This window comes from Trachurus trachurus (genome assembly GCF_905171665.1).
Source record: "Trachurus trachurus genome assembly, chromosome: 7".
NCBI lineage: Eukaryota > Metazoa > Chordata > Actinopteri > Carangiformes > Carangidae > Trachurus > Trachurus trachurus.
Genome location: NC_139901.1, coordinates 7,592,206 through 7,611,601, shown reverse-complemented (window position 1 = coordinate 7,611,601; position 19,396 = coordinate 7,592,206). Strand labels below are relative to the sequence as shown.

Sequence of the window (19,396 nt, the reverse complement as noted above, 5' to 3'; positions counted from 1 at the left end):
GACAGCAAGTGGAAACTGACTGGTATATATTTATACTGTATGTTATATAGCAGGAGCTAATGAGGGGATGGGGAACAGGTGAGCAGTAGAATAACACATGAATGCACAAACCATGCAAGGAAGGAATACAATTAAAAAAAATGTATAGCGACATGACTGAACAGCTACAGACCGACACAACAGTAACTAATGCAGTGTAGTGGGAAAACAAAGGAATCCAGTCGTTTACAGTAAATGGCAAAGTCCACTTCATTTGCTAGATGTGTGTTATTGACGGGAAAAGAAAAACAGATGCAGAGAGACAAGATAGAGAATCCAGATCAATAATGGGAGAGGGGTCACTGAATGCAACGCACACACACACACACATACACACATAAATAATGTCAGGGAAGAGGAATACTAAATCATGCTGGTGACAGCTCATGCTGGCACGTAAGTGAAGACTGTCACACAAGCCTATACAAATTTAATGCATGCTACTACACTCTAGTGTAAGTGAATGCATCACTTCCAAACTGCAGTTCAGTGCACACAACAATAAGTGAATGCATCACCGTTCATACTGTTTGAAGTTCAGTAGGATGTTGCGTGTGGTGCTGGTTGAAGCTGTCAGGTGCAGTTCAGCAGCCCTGTGAGTTGTGGTACCTGCAGTATGCTTCTGTAGCTGGTTGTGTTTGTAGCACGTGTTATTAATTAAGTCTGATGAGTTGAGTACACTACTAGGCCCATTTTAGGACCAATTTGTTAAAACATGTGTGATGTTCATGGTACTGAAACAAAATAGTCTCCTGTTATTTTAGCAATTGTACCATTAGTTGAACACACAGTACTATCAGTCCACAATGAATCTAAGGATAAATTGGACTATGAAGGACAAGGAAACATCTAATGGGACAGCCTTGTTAGGGGTGGGAATACAAGTCACAATATGATATTATTGCTATTTTAAACATTTTGTGACATCATGAGTATTGGTATTGCAATACATACTGTAGCAATTTATTACCACCTGCAACTTACATTCTGTGAGGAAAACTTTGTTAAAGGGATTGTTCAACATTTTGACAAATTGGCGCATTGCCATAATCCCTATAGTTTTAGGAGTACAGTAGGTTCGTTACCTTTAATTGTTGGTGCAAGCTATTTTTAGAACAGTGGAGCAGAGCCGTGAGTTGCTCAGAGCTACGGAGGCTCATGGGATTTCTTGGTTTCCCTCATCAAATACACAATCCAACAACTCCAAAACGCTCTCGTGGACAAGTTGTGACCTGCACATTCACCACACTATGAGATAACAACAGAACGTTACGAGACAGAGTTGTTTTTGAAGAAAATTCATGCAAAACCACTGATGCGCGTTCCTGTCGGGGGCGGTTTTTACGGCAAGCAGTCTCTGCATTTACCTCGAAAACAACTCTGTTTCTTAATGTTCCGTTATTATCTCATAGCGTGGTGAATGTGCAGGTCACAACTTGTCCACGAGAGTGTCTTGGAGTTGTTGGATTGTGTATTTGATGAGTTTGATAAGGGAAACCAAGAAATCCCATGAGCCTCCGTAGCGTAGCTCTGAGCAGCTCACAGCTCTGCTCCGCTGTTGTAAAAATAGCTTGCACCGACAATTAAAGGTGATAAACCAACTGCTATGACTATGGACTATGACAATGGGCCAATTTGCCAAAATGTTGAACTATCTCTTTAATCATTTTGATTCATACAAAATGGGATTGTCAAGCACAGTCAAAAAAAAAGTACTCCAGTATTCTAGTACTAAAATCCTACATTCATATTTGCAATTTACATCACAAAAAATCAATACTTAGCCTCCATGTATCAATACAATATTAAAACTAAATGTTGCAATACTATGCTGTATCTATTTTCCCCTCATCCCATAGCCAGTGACACCATCAGTCTTCATGCAGCCTCTGAACAGGGACATGTTGGTAAAGCAGCTCTCAGTCACCAGTGAGAGGAGCCTCGAGGTCAACAGCACTTCAGTTCAGTTTGAAAACTCATCCATGTCCTGAACTTCTACTCACTAGAGCTCATGTGTGTGATTGGGTTTGTATGTGAGAGGACATGGCATCCAATTTTGAAAAAAAAAAAAAGCCGGTCTGGATGCACACACACACTGACACACACACAGAGACGTCTTGTCATGTAAACAAATGTTTGCAGCACAAAAGAAACTCTTTACAACAAGTCAGACCTGTTTAAATGCTTTTGTAGGTTTGACAGTCTGATCCGAGTTGGTTTATTTGGTTTATTGAGGCCTCATGCACAGTGCTCCCGCTCTAAGCCTTTTCCATATACGCAATAATGGGATTCATTGCTAGCCCCCCACCACCACCACCACCACCACCCCACCGCCGTGGTCCCCTCTATTTTTTTTTCTCCTGTTCCTGTCCTGCACGCCATCCATTTGAAAAGGAAGGCACTGCATTTAAATTACGCAGGCAGTTTACTGTAAGAGTCCACCAGGGAAATCGAAGAAGAGACAGAAAGAGAAAAGGTGGGGGTAGGGAGGGTGGGGAGGGTGGGGCGGGGGTATGGAGAGATGGGGACGGAGAAGGGAGTTATGGGAAATAGCAGAGGATGGAAGGCAAAGTATGCACACAGAGAGATGGGAAAGATAGAGACGGTAGGATGGTGGGAAGACAAGAGCGGTGGGGGGGTGAATGATTGAACGCATGAGTGTGAGTGAGTGAGTGAGTGAGTGAGTGAGTGAGTGAGTGAGTGAGTGAGTGAGTGAGTGAGTGAGTGAGTGAGTGAGATTGGGCAATAACAGCGAGAGTCAAGAAGGGCAAGGGGTCAAGGGAAGAATTCAAATTTGAATTAAGATGTGAGGAAGAGAGAGAGAGAGAGAGAGAGAGAGAGAGAGAGAGAGAGAGAGAGAGAGAGAGAGAGAGAGAGGTTAGTAAACAGGAAGTGTCCTTGATTTGTGTTTTGTTGTTGACTATGGTGAATCCATTTGCCAAGTCTCTCTCCTTCTCTCCTCTGTTGGCTCTCTCTCTCTATACTCTGTCTCTCTCTCCTTCTCTCTTCTGTCTGTTCTCTCTCCCTCTCTTTCTCTGTCTCTCTCTCCTTCTCTCTTCTGTCTGCTCTCTCCCTCTCTCTCTCCTGTGTGTGTCTGTTGACCACGCTGACCGCCGTCCTCTCCTCTTCTCCACTGATGGATGACAAACAAGCCCAGGCAATCCCAGAATGCTCTTTGTCATCCCCGCAGCGGAGGACTGGTGCGTTTAGCTATTTACATGCAAATAGAGTCTCACCCCCCTCTATCCCATGCACGCACACGCGCACACACGCACACACACACACACACACACACACACACACACACACACACACACACACCTTCTATCAGCCCTCTCTCCTCTCTTATTCATTTTGTCCTGCATTGTGTTCACTTTATTTCAGAGGTGTACTTACTGGAGTGTGTGTGTGTGTGTGTGTGTGTGTGTGTGTGTGTGTGTGTGTGTGTGTGTGTGTGTGTGTGTGTGTGTGTGTGTGTGTGTGTGTGTGTGTGTGTGTGTGTGTGTGTGTTGTGGAGAGAGTATTAAGGGGTTCCCTCTGACTGCAGCCACACATTATACTGCACATGCACAGTACACAGACACATACACACAACAAATGGTAATGTGTGTGTTATTATACTGAGTAGTTTCAGAAAGTATTCAGACCCCTGCACTCTCTGCACACTTGTGATGTGTTAAGGGTTTAGTTTTAAATGTATTAAACTTATTTTTATGGCGAGCCAATAACGGGTTCAGAATCCCAAAATTATCAAAAAGAAAAGCAGGAATATTCAGACCTTGTATTTTGTACTTTATAAAGGTTTTTTCATATGTGGTTCAACATACCATCGTACAGACAGCGTGATGCGTTATCAATAAACAAGCAGCCGCAGACAAAAACAGCAGCAACATAACAATATAGGCTGTGAATGTGAGGTCATAGAAACAGCCAACAGAGTGATGAATAAACAGCTAAATGTTTGTGATTCAAATCCTTGAAATTGTTTAGTAGATTTGCTTTATAGCATAAATGCAGACAAACAGAGCAAGCTGACGTCCTTGGGTATTTTCATGCACCATGAAACAGTGAGGCATGAAAGACGATACAGGAAGTCCAGAGACAGATAAATGAGTCAGAAGGTTCAGCTGTTTATGTTGAATACTCATCCTAATGCAGCTGCATGCAAGAGAGGAGTATTCATTAGTGTGTTTATTAACAACTCCATAACTATTATCCCTCTACTGAAGCATCTGTAACTTAATTAATGACTGAATATATTATATGTCACCAGATTGTTTCATATTCTATACGAATATTATATTTACAATTGCATTTCCTCTCTTCATTATTAAGTGGACTGTATTTTCTGATGAAGACCATGAGATGAAGCAAAAAGCTGCAAATGAGATAACACACAATTATTAAGTACGTTTCTCAGTCATTTATTGACTGTTAATGCACAAGTCATGGATGTTAAACAGGAGGCGACGCGTACTAGTTCATCATATTATATAGTATATATTTTAGTAAGGCTTTAGTAAAATAATAAAGTTTTTATTTAAGAAAAGACTAAGGCAGAAAGCTGCATTTGTGGAAATCATCAATGATTCACACACAGGTGTTAACTTCTATAGAATAGTCTCCAGTCTCAGCCTCATAACACACCCTCTCGGCCGCAGCAGGAAAGTGTGTGTGTGTGTGTGTGTAAATCCTCCTCTGGCATCTATCCCCTAACATCCTCTGCACTCAAGTTACTTATGGCTTCTCTCAGCTTGTATTCAGCGATAACGATGAAGAGTCTAACTTGTTACAGTGTCATAAAGAGGGGCTCATTTCTCACCGGGCCTCCATCACTGTAGCAAACGCAGTGTGGTTGCTATAGAAAAGCTTGTTTCTTGTTTCCATTAAATTCAACAGATAAATTATCAGTTTCTTCACTCAGTATATCTCCACCCCTACCTCCTGAACAGTTGGCAAAGATTGGGGCAGAGGAACATCGTCAAGACGGGAAAATTTGGGACCCTCAAGGAGTAATTATGTGGCTCTCAGAGGCCACATTTTGGCACAGATGTAAACCAAGCCATTACCTCTGGGCCTGAAAAGTGAACTCAATACAGTAATGCCTAAAACTGCCACAAGAGGTTAGCTCTAAAAGTGAGTCAATCCCATAGGCTGCCATGTTAAAATGTCCAACTTTTCTTCTGCATGGGCCACAATCACTGTTTAGTTGTTTTAGTTTCATGAGTACAGTAGTAGCCTAACATTTGAAGAGATGATCAGGTCAGTGTCTGATTGCTGCAGGCATTGTTCACTTCAAGAATTAACTAAATGTATAATTTGCTTATAAGTGGCAAAACTTTTGAAAGAGTTGTACTGAGCAGGTCCTCAGACCCACAGGATAGCATCAGTGAACCCACATACCCTCTGTGACCACTCTAAGCTAATGCTAATGCTGATGCTAATCACTTGTTAGTGTATGTTTGTGTTGGTAAACTCAATATCCTTCAATTGCCCTTGAAGGCCAAATAATGCATTTTGATTTGAACTGGACGGAAGATTTGCAATGCAACTAGAAAACTTCAGCAGGTCATAGTGTGGAAACAAGATGTAAAAACGTGGCCAAGAATTTGTTGTTGAGTTGCTAAAAAATAATCAGATGCAAATCTAGTTTTCCAGGCAAAGATATTTGCCTGCAGTGTCCTACATATTTTTAGTTGTTACACATAATACAAATGAGCAGAGCTACAACAATTAGTGTCAAGCACTCTGAGCCACAACTCCAGTATGATAAGTGCTTTAAAAGTTGTTGTTTTTTAAATGAAAAAAAAAGCTATTTTTAGTATTGTATATTATTTATTCATGATTCCTAATTATTGATTAATGGGTTATTTTTGTTTTTGTTTTTTCAATTAAACATTTAGTGCCATCAGAATTTACAGGACCTGAATCTTGGCCAAAAGTAACCTATTGTTTGCTTGATTGATTTTTTTTAAACAGCTTCAGCTGATTGATTATCAGTATTCATGTGGTTTAATTTATGATCGATTGTTTCATCTTAACAATTAGGCTACTAACCAAAGGAGAATCAGCATAGACAAGGCAAATAGACGGCAATGTGAATTTTGAGAAGCACACTTGTTTCCTCATGAGGAGTAAGATGAGTTGAATCTACCTGCTAATGAACGCTGTTTGACCCCTTTGCCACTGTCAGTCAAATAGCGATGTGTACAGTTTCTATAGGCTAGGACGCTAGGTTACATTTTGATGTGCCACTGCCTAGTCTTCTCTCTATAGTCTGAAATTGAAAGTACTACGGACGACTACAAAATGACAGAATTACACTGTAGTGGACTATGTGGTAGGAAGGTGGAGGTTGTTACTGAATAAGTTTTCAGTGTTTAAGCTAGCTAGAACAGACAAGAAGTCTGTCCCTCAAACTTAAAGGGATACTTCACCCAAAATCGATAATTCACCAATTGTCATGGAAGGGTTTGGAGAACTTTCAGAGTCATCAAAACGCTTCTGGAGTTCCGGGGGGGGGGGTCCAGCTGGCAACAGATTTTCATATAACGGTGGCGGATAGAGCTGACTTTTGAATCGTCCAAAACACACACTATGAAACGTCCGTACTGACCCGAGTGTCCTGAAGCCAACACATGAAAAAGTGTATTAGTGGCTCTGTTTATGTTTGTGCGCAAGCGTGAGATTTGCTGCAAGATGTTCTTCCGTGTTTACATCGTACATCCACAACGACAAACGAACATCTCGCCATTGTATGAAAATCCGATGCCAGCCGGACCCCCCCTGGAACTCCAAAAGCATTTTGATAACTCTGAAAGTTCTCCAAACCCTTCCTTGGCATGACGGTGAGTAGAAAATGGGTGAATTATCGATTTTGGGTGAAGTATCCCTTTAACAACCACACAGGTTTCTCAACCAGAGGAGTGTCTCATGAAATTGTGCACCTCTGGTTACCAAAATAAACATGCCACTGTACCAACAGCAGGGTACCGATAGTTGCCGTGGTGACTATAGGCTACTGTAAGACCAGTCATGGCTTGGTTAGGTCCATCCATCAATTGGCTAGCCAATCCCAGCAAACAGAGGGTGAGGGGTGGGGGACAACCAGACAGGTTACCAGTCTATCACACAGAAACAAACAACCGCACACCCACTCACAGGACAATCTCAGGTACGGTATGCATGTCTTCAGACTCGGATGGAAGCAGGACAACCTGGTGAGAACACACACAGGCACAGAGAGTTCATGTTAACTCCACCCAGACTGAACCCAGGCCTTGTGATTTAACCCAGGACCTTCTTGCTGAGATGCAACATTGAGTTTGACATGAGTTTCACATGGGAATCAAACAACCTATGTGTAATTTCCTACAGGAGAACAGTCTCTAACTCGTCTCATCTAATTCTTTATGACACAGCGTGCTGATAAGTCTATTTCCCAGCATGTCAAATCACTGCATTTAAATAGTTGAAAAAATGAACAGACGCAGATCCAAAGACAGGTAGGTGAGAGGTTATTCTTGACTTTGGACCTCTGCTGCTCCCTCCCTGTCTCCTCTCCTCCAGCACTCTGGTACAAACAGGCCATTATTCCAGACAGGCAGACATGATTTCTTCTCTATCTGTCTCTCCCTCCAATACAAACACGCAGCACACAGCCCCGCCGCTTCCTCTGCCTGTGAATGAAAGAGGAAGTGCAGAGGAGACTGAAGTGTAAAGAGTCCTCTGTCTCCTCCGTCTCTCTCAGACAGGAGTGACACCACAGCCGACAACAACAACAACAACAACGACAGTGACAAGCGGCGCTGCCGAATTATTCATGAGGGCTGAAGAACGCAACAGCAAAGAGCTCAGTGTCTGAAAAACTCACTCGCTCAGCAGCCTGTGTGTTTTCAAAGCGGCCCCGTTCATGAGTTACAACCCCAAACTTACTCCCTCCAAGAAGAGATTTCCCTCTCAATGGCGCCCACCTGGTCTGAGAAAGGAAGGCGCCAAACTAAAGGCTCAAGTATCAAAGTGCCTATTCTCTAACTTGCTTGAAAAGTTTGCAGTTTGTCACAAGTGGCGCTCTGTTGCGAGACGAGACAACTTTGTGTGACACCTGAGCGCGAACAAAGCGGCTGTTAAAGCGCACTGGTGCTGGTGGGAGATACGTTCCACATCCATAATGAGGAGATAAACAAACTTTGTCTCAAGTCACTTTCGACTCAGCGAGACTTTGCAAAAAGGAAACGGAAACGATACTTTTCCCCAGAAACAGCGTTTCTGAAAGACCAGACTGTGCTTTCGATGAAAAGCACCGATTATCACTCATCTTTAAAAGACAGCTGTGACTCCCTTATTGTAAAAGTGCGTTTAGATGCCTTGTTATTGCCCTCATTATGCTGCAGTGGTTTATTTGTTTTGCTGACTGGGCCTTAAAAAGCTACAGGCCTCAGCGGAGTCAGTAGGGGCAGGCTCCTCGTTGCTGACACCATAGGAAAATTAGTTTTGTTGTTTTGTTCTTTTTATTTCACAGCAAGTTAATGTTAAGAAAACTCATTTCAAATCCCCTTAACACACTTAACTGTAAGCTGTTTGATGAAAGTAGAAGCTTCACCCCAAAAATATCCGTCCATCCATTTTCTGCTGGTTATCCGTGTTTAGGTTTCAGTGGCAAAAGGTCTCACTAAGTCTTCCCCACATTGCTCTTTGTAGCAGCATCTTCCAGCTCCTTCGGGGGGATCCTTAGGTGTTCCCTAGGCAGATGAGATATATAATCTCTTCAGAGCATACTGGGTCTACCCCCCGGGCCTCCTACTGGAATACTTCCAATGTAAGGTGCCCAGGAGGCATCCTAATTGTGAGGCACGAACCGCCTCACCTGGCTGCTTTCGACGCAAAAGAGCAGCTACTCTCCTGGTCTGAGCTCCCTACGGATGTCCCAGCTCCTCACCCATATCTCTGAGGCTCTGAGGCCTGTCAGTCTCACACTCTGCCCTACCCTGAACAACACTCTGAGATGCTTGCACTCCTGCGTTCGTGGCAGAAACTCTATCCCAATCCCAAAGAGAGCAAATCCATCGTTTTTTTCTGGCAGAGAACCACAGATTCAGACTCGGAGGTGCTGACCCTTGTTCCAACAGCTTCACGCTCAGCTGCAGACCGCCCCACTGCTCACTGAGGGTCACGGTCCGATGAGGCCGAAGGAACCACAGCACACATTCATTCATTCTTTCAAGGCAAACTGAGCGTTATTAAAGGATAAGTTCACTTTTTTTTAATATTATATACCATTCACACACCATGTCAGATGTGATTTCAAACTCCCCCATGTCTTCAGAACAAGCAGGTGGGTTGTTGTGAAATTGTCTCAACACATTCGCCTCTCCCTCAGGATGAACTGTACTGACTTTGGTGATTCCATGACTTCACATTTAACACCATTAACAGGTCCCAGTTGAAAGTGTCAATTCACAAACAGCACTGAAAACATTCCCATTATCCTCAGCTGTACTTTCCACATGCTAACCCAGTATTAAAGTGCGTTCACACCGGGCCTTTTATTTTTTTTTCGCTGTTGCTCGTATCGCCCCTTTGTTAATGCTATATCACTCAGCTGCAATCGCTCGTCAGTTTGGCACAATTCAAAAGACTCGGACGACACAAGAACTTCACTGCCATGTCTCTCTGTATACACGGCACCACTGGGATTACGGCAGCCAATCAGCATTGAGTGGCAAGCAACTGACGACCAGCAAAATGATGTCGACATGGGATTTCTCATCTCGAGCGAGGAGCGAATTTTCACTCTATTGCTCGGAGTGGCAGCGATTTTTCGCCTGAGCAAATATTCGCTCAATTGTCCATTTGCATTGACTTAATATGTAAACTTGTCACCAGCGAAACCACCTTTAACATGCAAACACACTAAACTAAGAGTGATTAAACAAACTGTTGGTGTTACTTTTCACATCACTATCCATGTTGCATTCAAAGCTTGCATGTGGTCACACTGCAAAAACTCAAAATCTTACCAAGAATATTTGTCTTATTTCTAGTCAAAATGTCATTTCTAGTCTAAAAAAAAAATCTCATTATATGTAAAATCACATAAAAAGTAGTTTCTTTCAAACATATTTTTACTTGAAATGAGTAGAAAAATCTGAATGTTTTTCTTTCTTATTACAAGCACAAAAAACTTGCTTTCACTGGCAGATTTTTCTACTTATTTCAAGTAAAAAAATGTGTTTGAAACAAGTGAAATTATCTAAAAACAAGTAAATTTTTAGGTGATGAGTCTTATTTTAAAAGAAAAAGATTAGTTTTGACTAGAAATGAGACATTTTGACAAGAAATATGACAAATATTCTTGGAAAGATTTTGAGTTTTTGCAGTGCAGGACTGATAAGACCTGATCATGGTCACCATTTACCTGTCCAGACCACCACACAACAACAATACAACCCCAGAGTCTTCAAAAGTTTCCAAAGCGGGTCCACATGTCTCTTTTTGAGTGGAGTGGGCACCAGGAGTAAATGTTAGTTAAAGGCAAAGGGTGTTAATGTGGACTGTTTGGCTCTGATATTATTTTATACTTTAGACTGAAGGTTAGGTGATGAGTCTTATTTTAAAAGAAAGAGATTGGTTTTGACTAGAAATGAGACATTTTGACAAGAAATATGACAAATATTCTTGGAAAGATTTTGAGTTTTTGCAGTGAAGACCTGATCATGGTCACCATTTACCTGTCCAGACCACCACACAACAACAATACAACCCCAGAGTCTTCAAAAGTTTCCAAAGCGGGTCCAGATGTCTCTTTTTGTGGGGACCAGGAGTAAATGTGAGTTAAAGCCAAAGGGTGTTAATGTGGACTGTTTGGCTCTGATATTATTTTATACTAGACTGAAGGTCAGTGTGTTCACTCATGTTGTTATATTGCCGGCTTCACTTTGTGCTAACACAGACTAATGTTAGTTGAAGAAGATGGAGGCATTTAACTGAATACAAGGTAGTATTCTTTAAAGGAGAGACTTCATGGACGCAAGTATCAGGGAAAATATTTAATCAATAAAACCAACACAAGCAGAATAAATTCAGTAAGAGGCTGTGGAAGTTTATCTAAAGCTTTTCTTTCTGTATTTCTGTATTGATTGTGCACCTGTTCTCATAAACAGAAAACAGCAACAAGGTGTATCCATTCATATCACTGTGGCTCTGATGAAGGCCTGCATGAATCAACCGGCCGCGCCACTTCTCTAATCTCATCGTCTCAATGGCAAAACTCGCTCAAAGGTGGATCTGTGACAGTGGCAACAGGCAGCATTGATAACTGCTGGTCCCCCTGGACAGGATGGAGGGTCCCTGGTTCAGGGGCTTCATATCTCTGAGTCAAGGCCCTGCCACGGTGCACCCTGCTGGGGGCATGACTTCCCCGCAGCTCCCCGGAGGCCCCACGGCGTTGGATCTGATGAATGTGGGTCACAGGGAGCTCCCTCTGTATGTGCGCACATGTGAGTGTAAGTCTGTGTGTCTGCGTCTGTGTCTGTGCGTGTGTGTGTTTTTGAGACAGTCCACACCCAGACAGCCTTTGGGGTAATAATGAGGAATGGACCCATTTCTCAAAGCAGAGCAGTGGAGCGTAAAGAGGGCACATACAAACACATGAAACATGCACACACCCGACCACGGCACGTGCATGAAGCAGGCAGCCCCCTACAAACGCACACAGATGCTCATGTGTGCACGGTATAGAGGGCACACACACATACACACACACACACAAAAAAAAAGAAAGAATTAATTCTCAAATATCAAAACAGTTCACACTTTGGGAAAAGAAGCAGTTCCACTTCACAGATCGCGCATCAAACACAAAAAAAAAAAACACACATACACTCACAGCGGAGTGTATAGTGTATATTGTGTAACAGCAGCGGCGCCCCGTTCAGCTGCTTGCAGCGCACTTCTACAGTGTTTGCTGTTTCTCCCATCCCCGTGACTGAGCCATGAATACTGCATGGCTTTCCTGAAGCACAGGGTCCTGTGGAAGTAGCAGGAAAAGTGTACGGGTTCCTCTGCAGGTCACTGTGCCACAGTGTCTCCGCTCTAGATTTACTCCACATGAACCCGACTGTGAGTGCATACAGCGTCTGTGTGTGTGTATGTGTGTGTGTATGTGTGTGTGTATGTGTGTGGGAGAGAGAGAGAGTTTGTTTGGGTGGACCAGAATGAGAGAGATTGTGAAAGAGCGCTTATGTTTGTATGCAGGAAGGTGATGTTTGTGTGCATGAGTGTGTGAATGCGCATATTTATGTGTTAATGTGAGAATCTGAGAGTGTGTGTTTATGTATGTGTGTGTGTGTGTGTGTTGGGGGGGATGGAGGCACACACATGCATACAGAGTGTTTGTGTGTGCACATGAAGGTGAATGTGTATCAGTGCATCCATGACCTAATGGGTGTGTTTGTGGTTGTTTCATGAACCTGGGGATTCACTTGTGTGTGTGCGCGCATGCGTGTGTGTGTGTGTGTGTGTGTGTGTGTGTGTGTGTGTGTGTGTGTGTGTGTGTGTGTGTGTGTGTGTGTGTGTGTGTGTGTGTGTGTGTGTGTGTGTGTGTGTGTGTGTGTGTGTGTGTGTGTGTGTGCTGGAGATGAAATAATACTCTTTTTCTGGTAATGTCATATGTTTGCCTGCATGGACCAATGCTTAGACTGCATGGAGAATTTATTCAGTGTACCAGAAGAATCATGATGTCTCACCCTGGGCAGGGGTGGGGGAAGGGTGTGTGTGTGTGTGTGTGTGTGTGTGATAGAGACAAAGATGACCAAACACTAGCTACAGACAATATGTGCAGCACATTTCCCATTTCCTTGTTGTTAAGTGGGGCAGCAGCTCTTTTGGTGATAACAGCAGGGAATATAGACAATGGCGAAGGTGATTCAATAAACAACCCAGATGCTTCATTTTGAAACAGAAAACACACAGGCATATTCATGTACACACACATACACACACACAGCATAGGTGCACAATGAAAACCTCCTTTGCAGAACTTGACATATGGCACACACAATTTCCCTCTCAATTTCAGATCCAACTCCCACAGACGTCCTCGCACGTCGGCAAATTGCCACACCCCCCCTCCTCCTCCTCCTCCCCCTCCCCTCTCCCTCTGCTCCTCTTTCCTCATCTCCCCATCTCTTCATCCCTCCCTCCCAATTCACTCTTCTTTCTGAAAGTCATCTGCTCGCTAAGCAGTAAGCAACATCGCGGGCCGCTCGCAGAAATGAGAGTATACAAATGATTTGTGGCACAGGCGTCCCACTGGCGCCAGCCTAGATGGCTGTGCGGAGAGGAGGAAGGGGGGGGAGGCGGAGATGTGGGAGGGGGCGGGGGGGCGGGGGTCCAGGGTGGGGGGGATAATGTCACTTTCACCTTGTGTTTCTCTAGCAGGCCCATGATGATCATTTTTCCCCATTTTCATCGCAAATTTGTTTCAGGCAAGGGAAGAGAGGGAGTAAGAGAGCATGAGGGAGAGGTGGTGGGTGAGAGCGAGTCCCCTATGCTTTGTAAAGTGGAGGCAGAGAGAGAGAGAGAGAGGGAGAGGGAGAATGAGGGGGTAAACAGGAGAGAAAGGGGAGGAGGGTATATATAAGGGGGATGGAGCAAAGAGGAGAGAGGTGGGGGGCGCATCTGCACAGTGACCTTTTTCTGATCCAATCTCACTGATGAATCCTAATGAAGGATTTAATAAAATCACAGTTTACAATCTGTCTCTGCATCAAAGCGTGCAATCCAATTCAAAACACAGGGCCCATCTACATTTCCAATATTGTTGCAAACCCATCAACCCGACCAAGCCCTTCCCCGAAAATAAGTGCGCACATGTTTGTAGAGAGAGAGAGAGAGAGGGAGAGAGAGAGAGAAATATTGGCCAGGCTGGAGAGAGTGAGCGGCTGGCACATTTGTTCCAGCTGTAGCCTAATGTCACAACTCGTCATATTCATTTGGCCTTCTAATGAGGCTAAAGTCAACAAGGTGCAGCATACATGAGTGGAATTGCAGCACTAAATGAACAGAGAGAGGTAAGAGACACAGAGGACGTGATGCTGAGAGAGGGCAAGACACGGGAAATCATTTCAAACTTGATAATGTACAGGGCCCCACACACACACGCACGCAAACACACACACACACTTTTCATACACACCAGCATAAGATTGCGTTGACATTTCCCTGAAATCAAAAGGGCACACCTGTTACTCTGTCAGTACACTCAGTCTGCAGCGTAAACAAGACGGACGGGCAGATCAATGCAGCCGTTTAAATGTCTCTAAGTTGAGGCAGTGAAGTGAAGAGGAGAGAAGAGAAGAGAAGACCAACTGCTGTAACTCAGCTCAGAGAAGTGAAGAGACTGGACTCCAAACCAGACGCTCAGGAAATACTCTGCAACAGCGACATCTGCTGGTAAGAAGTTACAATGACAAGACTCTCACAGCCTCCAGCAGGGACCACAATGAACAGACTAACACAAAACTGGACAAAAGGTTTGATTTAGGTTTTGATTTAGACTTGATATGATTGATATAACATTAACTCTCAAGGTTTCACTTCCATTAACTTCCACTGATGCCTAGACTCTGCATGTTAACCGATCACCTGTGAAAGGGCTTCTTAACTTATGATACTTCAGTGATTTAACCTTTTAAATTTCCTATTCCCCTTCTGAAGCACTTAATTATCAACTGGACCTGTGGAGCTATTTTAACCTAAATGAAAACTGTGAAAATTAGTGGGTTTTCAAAAACATAATGAACTAACATGAAGGGCCACTTCACCAGATTTACACATGGAGGTTAGTTCAGGAACACTACTCAGTGACAGTGTGTTTCTACAAATCAGTTACAGTGAAGCGGAAAAAATTGGAGATCAAAATAGCAGATTTAGCTTGACACAGAAATTCATTGCAACTCAGTGGGTATTTTAATGCAGCATTATGGCATCTGTTGTTTCCATTTTGACCTTTACTGGAGCACAAAACACTAACACGTGTAGCTGAAGTGTAGAAATTATAAAGTGTGAAGGTAGGCTATATACCGGAAGGATAAGAGCAAGGCAAGAAAGTTTAAAATGGAAAGCTAACACTCTACTTTTAATTGTGTGTGTTTTAAAGTTTTCTAAATCCACCACAAAGTTGGTTGGCTGCAAACACACCATTATCTAACAAGCAACTACAGACAAGAGATGTAGGTACTGCACCTGTACTTGAACTTCATAGAATACAGCAGAACTTAGCGTATCATCATAACAGCTCTAATTTACCTTTCCGCATTTACAAATATGTTCTTCAAACACTTCCTGTTTCAGAAACCAGACCTGCACTCACTCTTTACTTCACTGCAGTGATACATTGCATGTTATTGATCCCTATAGTCAAATTATCAAACAGGAAGAGAGCACGTGTTCAACTACAGAGCAGACTCTTTGGAGGATAACTCAGCGGGGATAAGAGCAGCAGGATGTTTGCCCCGGCCACAGCCTCCCTGCTACATCTGCGCAGTGTGTTAATACATAACATAACTCCATCTGCATTGTATCTACAAAAAATGGGATCAAAGCCACAAAACCAATACCCCGTTAATGGATCAGTGGTATCTCTGAGGAATAGGTGCATTGATTGGATATGAGATCTAATGTCTGACTGCTGCCTGCATCTGAACAGCTGTAATTTCTCTCTGATTAGACTTCAGATTGCAATTACTTTCTGTATCGACAACACACGTTAATGAGACTGTTTGTGCCAGAATCCCAATCTACATGGACTGGGCTGTGAGCATGTACGGTTTAATACGGATGTTTAGGTGAGGGGGTGCGCACTGAGTATTTGCTAATTCTCCACCCATGTGTGTGTGTTTGTGTGTGTGTGTGTGAGAGAGTGTGTGTGCGTGTGTGTGTGTCTCCAGAAGGCCTGAGTTGATCAGAGTGTGGAGCGACAGCTGTGCTACAAATCAGAGCCCATTTACTGGTGACAGAGTCATTAAAGCCTGCTCATCTCATAAAACACAATGCACATGGTCAAATACCATTCACTCCATTCACGCTCATAACTCAGTCTACTGGGCACACACACACACACACATAGTTGCACTCATTAACACACACAGAGGCACATCCACACACTCACATTCACACATACAAACACACAATCGCTCACAAAGCTAAACCGAGTGTGTCAATTGGAATGAGTGGGGGACGGTTTCCTGTGTCTGTGTGTGTGTGTGTGTGTGGTGTGTGGATCTATAATAAGTAGGGTGATAATGACAGAGGTAAAGGATATTTGCTAAAAGCACAGCAGCAGTAAACACTGCCACACTTCGTCTATGAGTAGTTTTACGATAAGTGCACAACACAACATTCACACTGCAGTATCCTCTTTTTCTTCATCTTTGTCTTCTTCTTCTCACTCTCAGTGCAGCACACATAGCACACAAAACACAAAACACACAGGATTCATGCAAATCATTTGCAATCAGCAGAATTCAGATATGAACTCTTGTTTCGTTGCTTTCATACACAACCTTGACTTGTCCTGCCACTGCTAAGTCAGCAACCTCTCCACTTTATCACAGCCAGAGCTCATCAATATCACTGAAAATATCACAATGTCATAGAGATGTTAGAAAATATAATGTCATAATGTACCTTATGGCAATATCTCTGTCATTAAGTCAAACCAAGAAGCTAAAGTAGAATCCACTGATAATATTCACCCATAGCATGAAATGCTAAATATTCGTGAATAATTTAACACAGTGGGTTCAAAAAGTATTCCGACCATTTTACCTTTTATTGTGGTATTAATAAGATAAGGTGAAACATTGTTTTACAAACAAAAAAAGAGATCAAATCAAAAACTAAACCAAACTCCAAACTGTTGTCAGCCCCTTCATGTTTGCTTTAATTGTGCTTGTATCTAAATCTAAGTAGACTTCACCTGTGGCAAGAACTGAAAAGTCACACACCTGTGTATATATAAGGACTCACTATTCCTGCTGCATGTTGGAAGATAAACTACAAAGCCAAGTGAACTCTCTGTGGACCTTTGTGATGATTTTGTGGTGATCAGAACAAGGTATTAAACCATTAAACCATTACACAGCCTCGCTAGAGCTTCAGGACTCCTCGGCAGAGATGACGGAAGGATGACGTCCGTTAGTCAGGCTGGATGCAAGCCTCTTTGTGTACAAGACAATACAACAGCCGGCTGGAGTTTGTCAAACAGTATTTAAAGGACTCTGACAGCATGAGGGGAAAGATGCTCTGGTCTGATGAGATAAAAGTTCAACCCCTTTGGCCAGAGCTCCAAATACTGTATGTGATGAACAACAGTCACTGCTCATCACCTGGATAATAGCATCTCTACAGAGAATCATAGTGGTGGCAGCATCATGCTGTGGGGATGGGGGTTGGGCATGGAGACTGGTCTGAACGGAGGGAAAGATGAATGCAGCCAAATAAAGAAAATCTCATCCAGCGTGCACAAGACCCAAGACTGGCGTGATGGTTCACCTTTCAACTGACGGCGTGTTTTAAACCCAACAGAACATGTGAGACCTGAAGATGACAGTTCAGATCCTCTAACGGAGACACTGTAACCGGTGGGACGACTACAACATACTCTGTGAGGCTTAATGAGAGATTTCAGCTTTTGAGTTTCAAATAAATTAGCAAACAGTTACTTAAAATATGGTTTCACGTTGGCAGCGTGGAGCATTAAAAAAAAAAATCCAAGTTATCAAAGAATCGTCTCAAAGACCGAGCACCTATGTTGCTTTTTTAGTTTTTTCATGACTAACACTAACACAAGGAGAGGGTAGGTCAGCCTTCCCCGTCACAGATTTAAACACCACGTTACGAAATCCTATCAGAGGATTAATGTGCCATAAGCAGGCACCGGGGTGTAAAATGTCGCTAACCTCAATATGATCTGGGGTCAGCTGCTACACACTCAGAAGGTCATCAGCCATGTGTGAGCTTGCAGCAATGCCGGGATCATGTAGCATGCGTCAATATGAAAATGCAGCTGTGATTTATTTTTTTTAAATCTTGTGGTTACACCAACATCCAAAGCTGTGAACAATCTGTATTGAGTTGATTATTGATCAAATCAAGTTCAACTTTATGACATGAGACAACCAACACCGGCTATCATCTGACAGTATAGGCTATAACCAGACGCCTTGGCCAGGGTCTTTTCATCACAACCAAATTGTCTCACGGCTCATTTGAATCCAACACTGACTGGTCTGTATGTGTGCCAGCCAATCAATGTGTTGTTGTTTAGGTTGTTTGGTGGCTTTTCCTGACAGAACCTGTCAGTATGCTAACAGTTAGCTGCTATGCTGAAGAGACAGTTGGTCTTTTCTACAGATATCCATAAGACATCTGGCAATAAAAAATGATGTCTTTGTAAGTGCAAACTGCCATTGCCAGTAGCCTACCTTAAAAGATAATCAAGTGTTGTAGAGCCCAAATGGAGGACACTACTGTAGCCTATTAGCTGCTCCATCCACTTTTATACAATCCCTCTCTCTATCAAGTATCAACTACTTCACATGAAAGCAAGGTTGAAAGGCAGATATGAGAAAATAATAAGTCACAGTGTGAACTTACTGTTTGCAAGAGTTTGTTTTTTCCACCCTCATTAGCTCATGTTGAATTTAATTTTGTACAATCCTGCAAACATGATGAGCAGCTAGTTTGCAAGTACAGCAGGTCACCATGCTCTGTTGCTACGTCAGCAGACTTCTATGACCAAATGCATGACTTATATCTTTTCTTTGTTCGGGAATTGCAATATCCTGACCCACCGTGAGTCACCTTTTTTAACTATGATTCTGGTCCAATATGTCTACAGCATGTCTGCTAGATACAAACACAGCCTCGCTGTAAAAAAAAATTTAAAAATCAAGAAGTGAATTTTATCTGTGCTCTTTCTTTCAGTTTCATAATTGGTCTTTTTTCTGACCAATAAGATGATTTAACTGACAGTCTTCTGTCACTATAATAAACCTTATTAGCTACCCATGACAACAAACAGGGGAAAACAACAACATATCCCCACGTGCTAGATGACATGTGGGAATAATCCATGTACGTAGACTTATAGTTCCACAGAACAGCGATTAATAAAAGTCTGAAAGTCACAAGAAGGAGGAGTAACACACACACACACACACACACACATTGTCACAAGAGTCTTACCTTTCTCTGAGAATTCACAATCCTTCATGGCCTGGTCACAGTCCGAACATGTGAGAATAGCTGTCGATGACCTGGTGACCTTGTGATGAAGAACTTGACTGTACAT

At 42.8% G+C, this 19,396-nt stretch overlaps 1 protein-coding gene across 1 annotated transcript in view; it reads right to left on the bottom strand.

Annotated features, from left to right (window-relative positions):
- myt1b (myelin transcription factor 1b) overlaps window positions 1-19,396 on the bottom strand; it is a gene marked incomplete at both ends in the record, with an annotated part of 107,920 nt that extends 88,524 nt beyond the window's left edge. Inside the window, one exon of the mRNA XM_083974782.1 lies at window positions 19,291-19,396. Within this exon, the coding sequence (XP_083830908.1) occupies window positions 19,291-19,396 (106 nt within the window). The remainder of the gene's footprint in view (window positions 1-19,290) is intronic.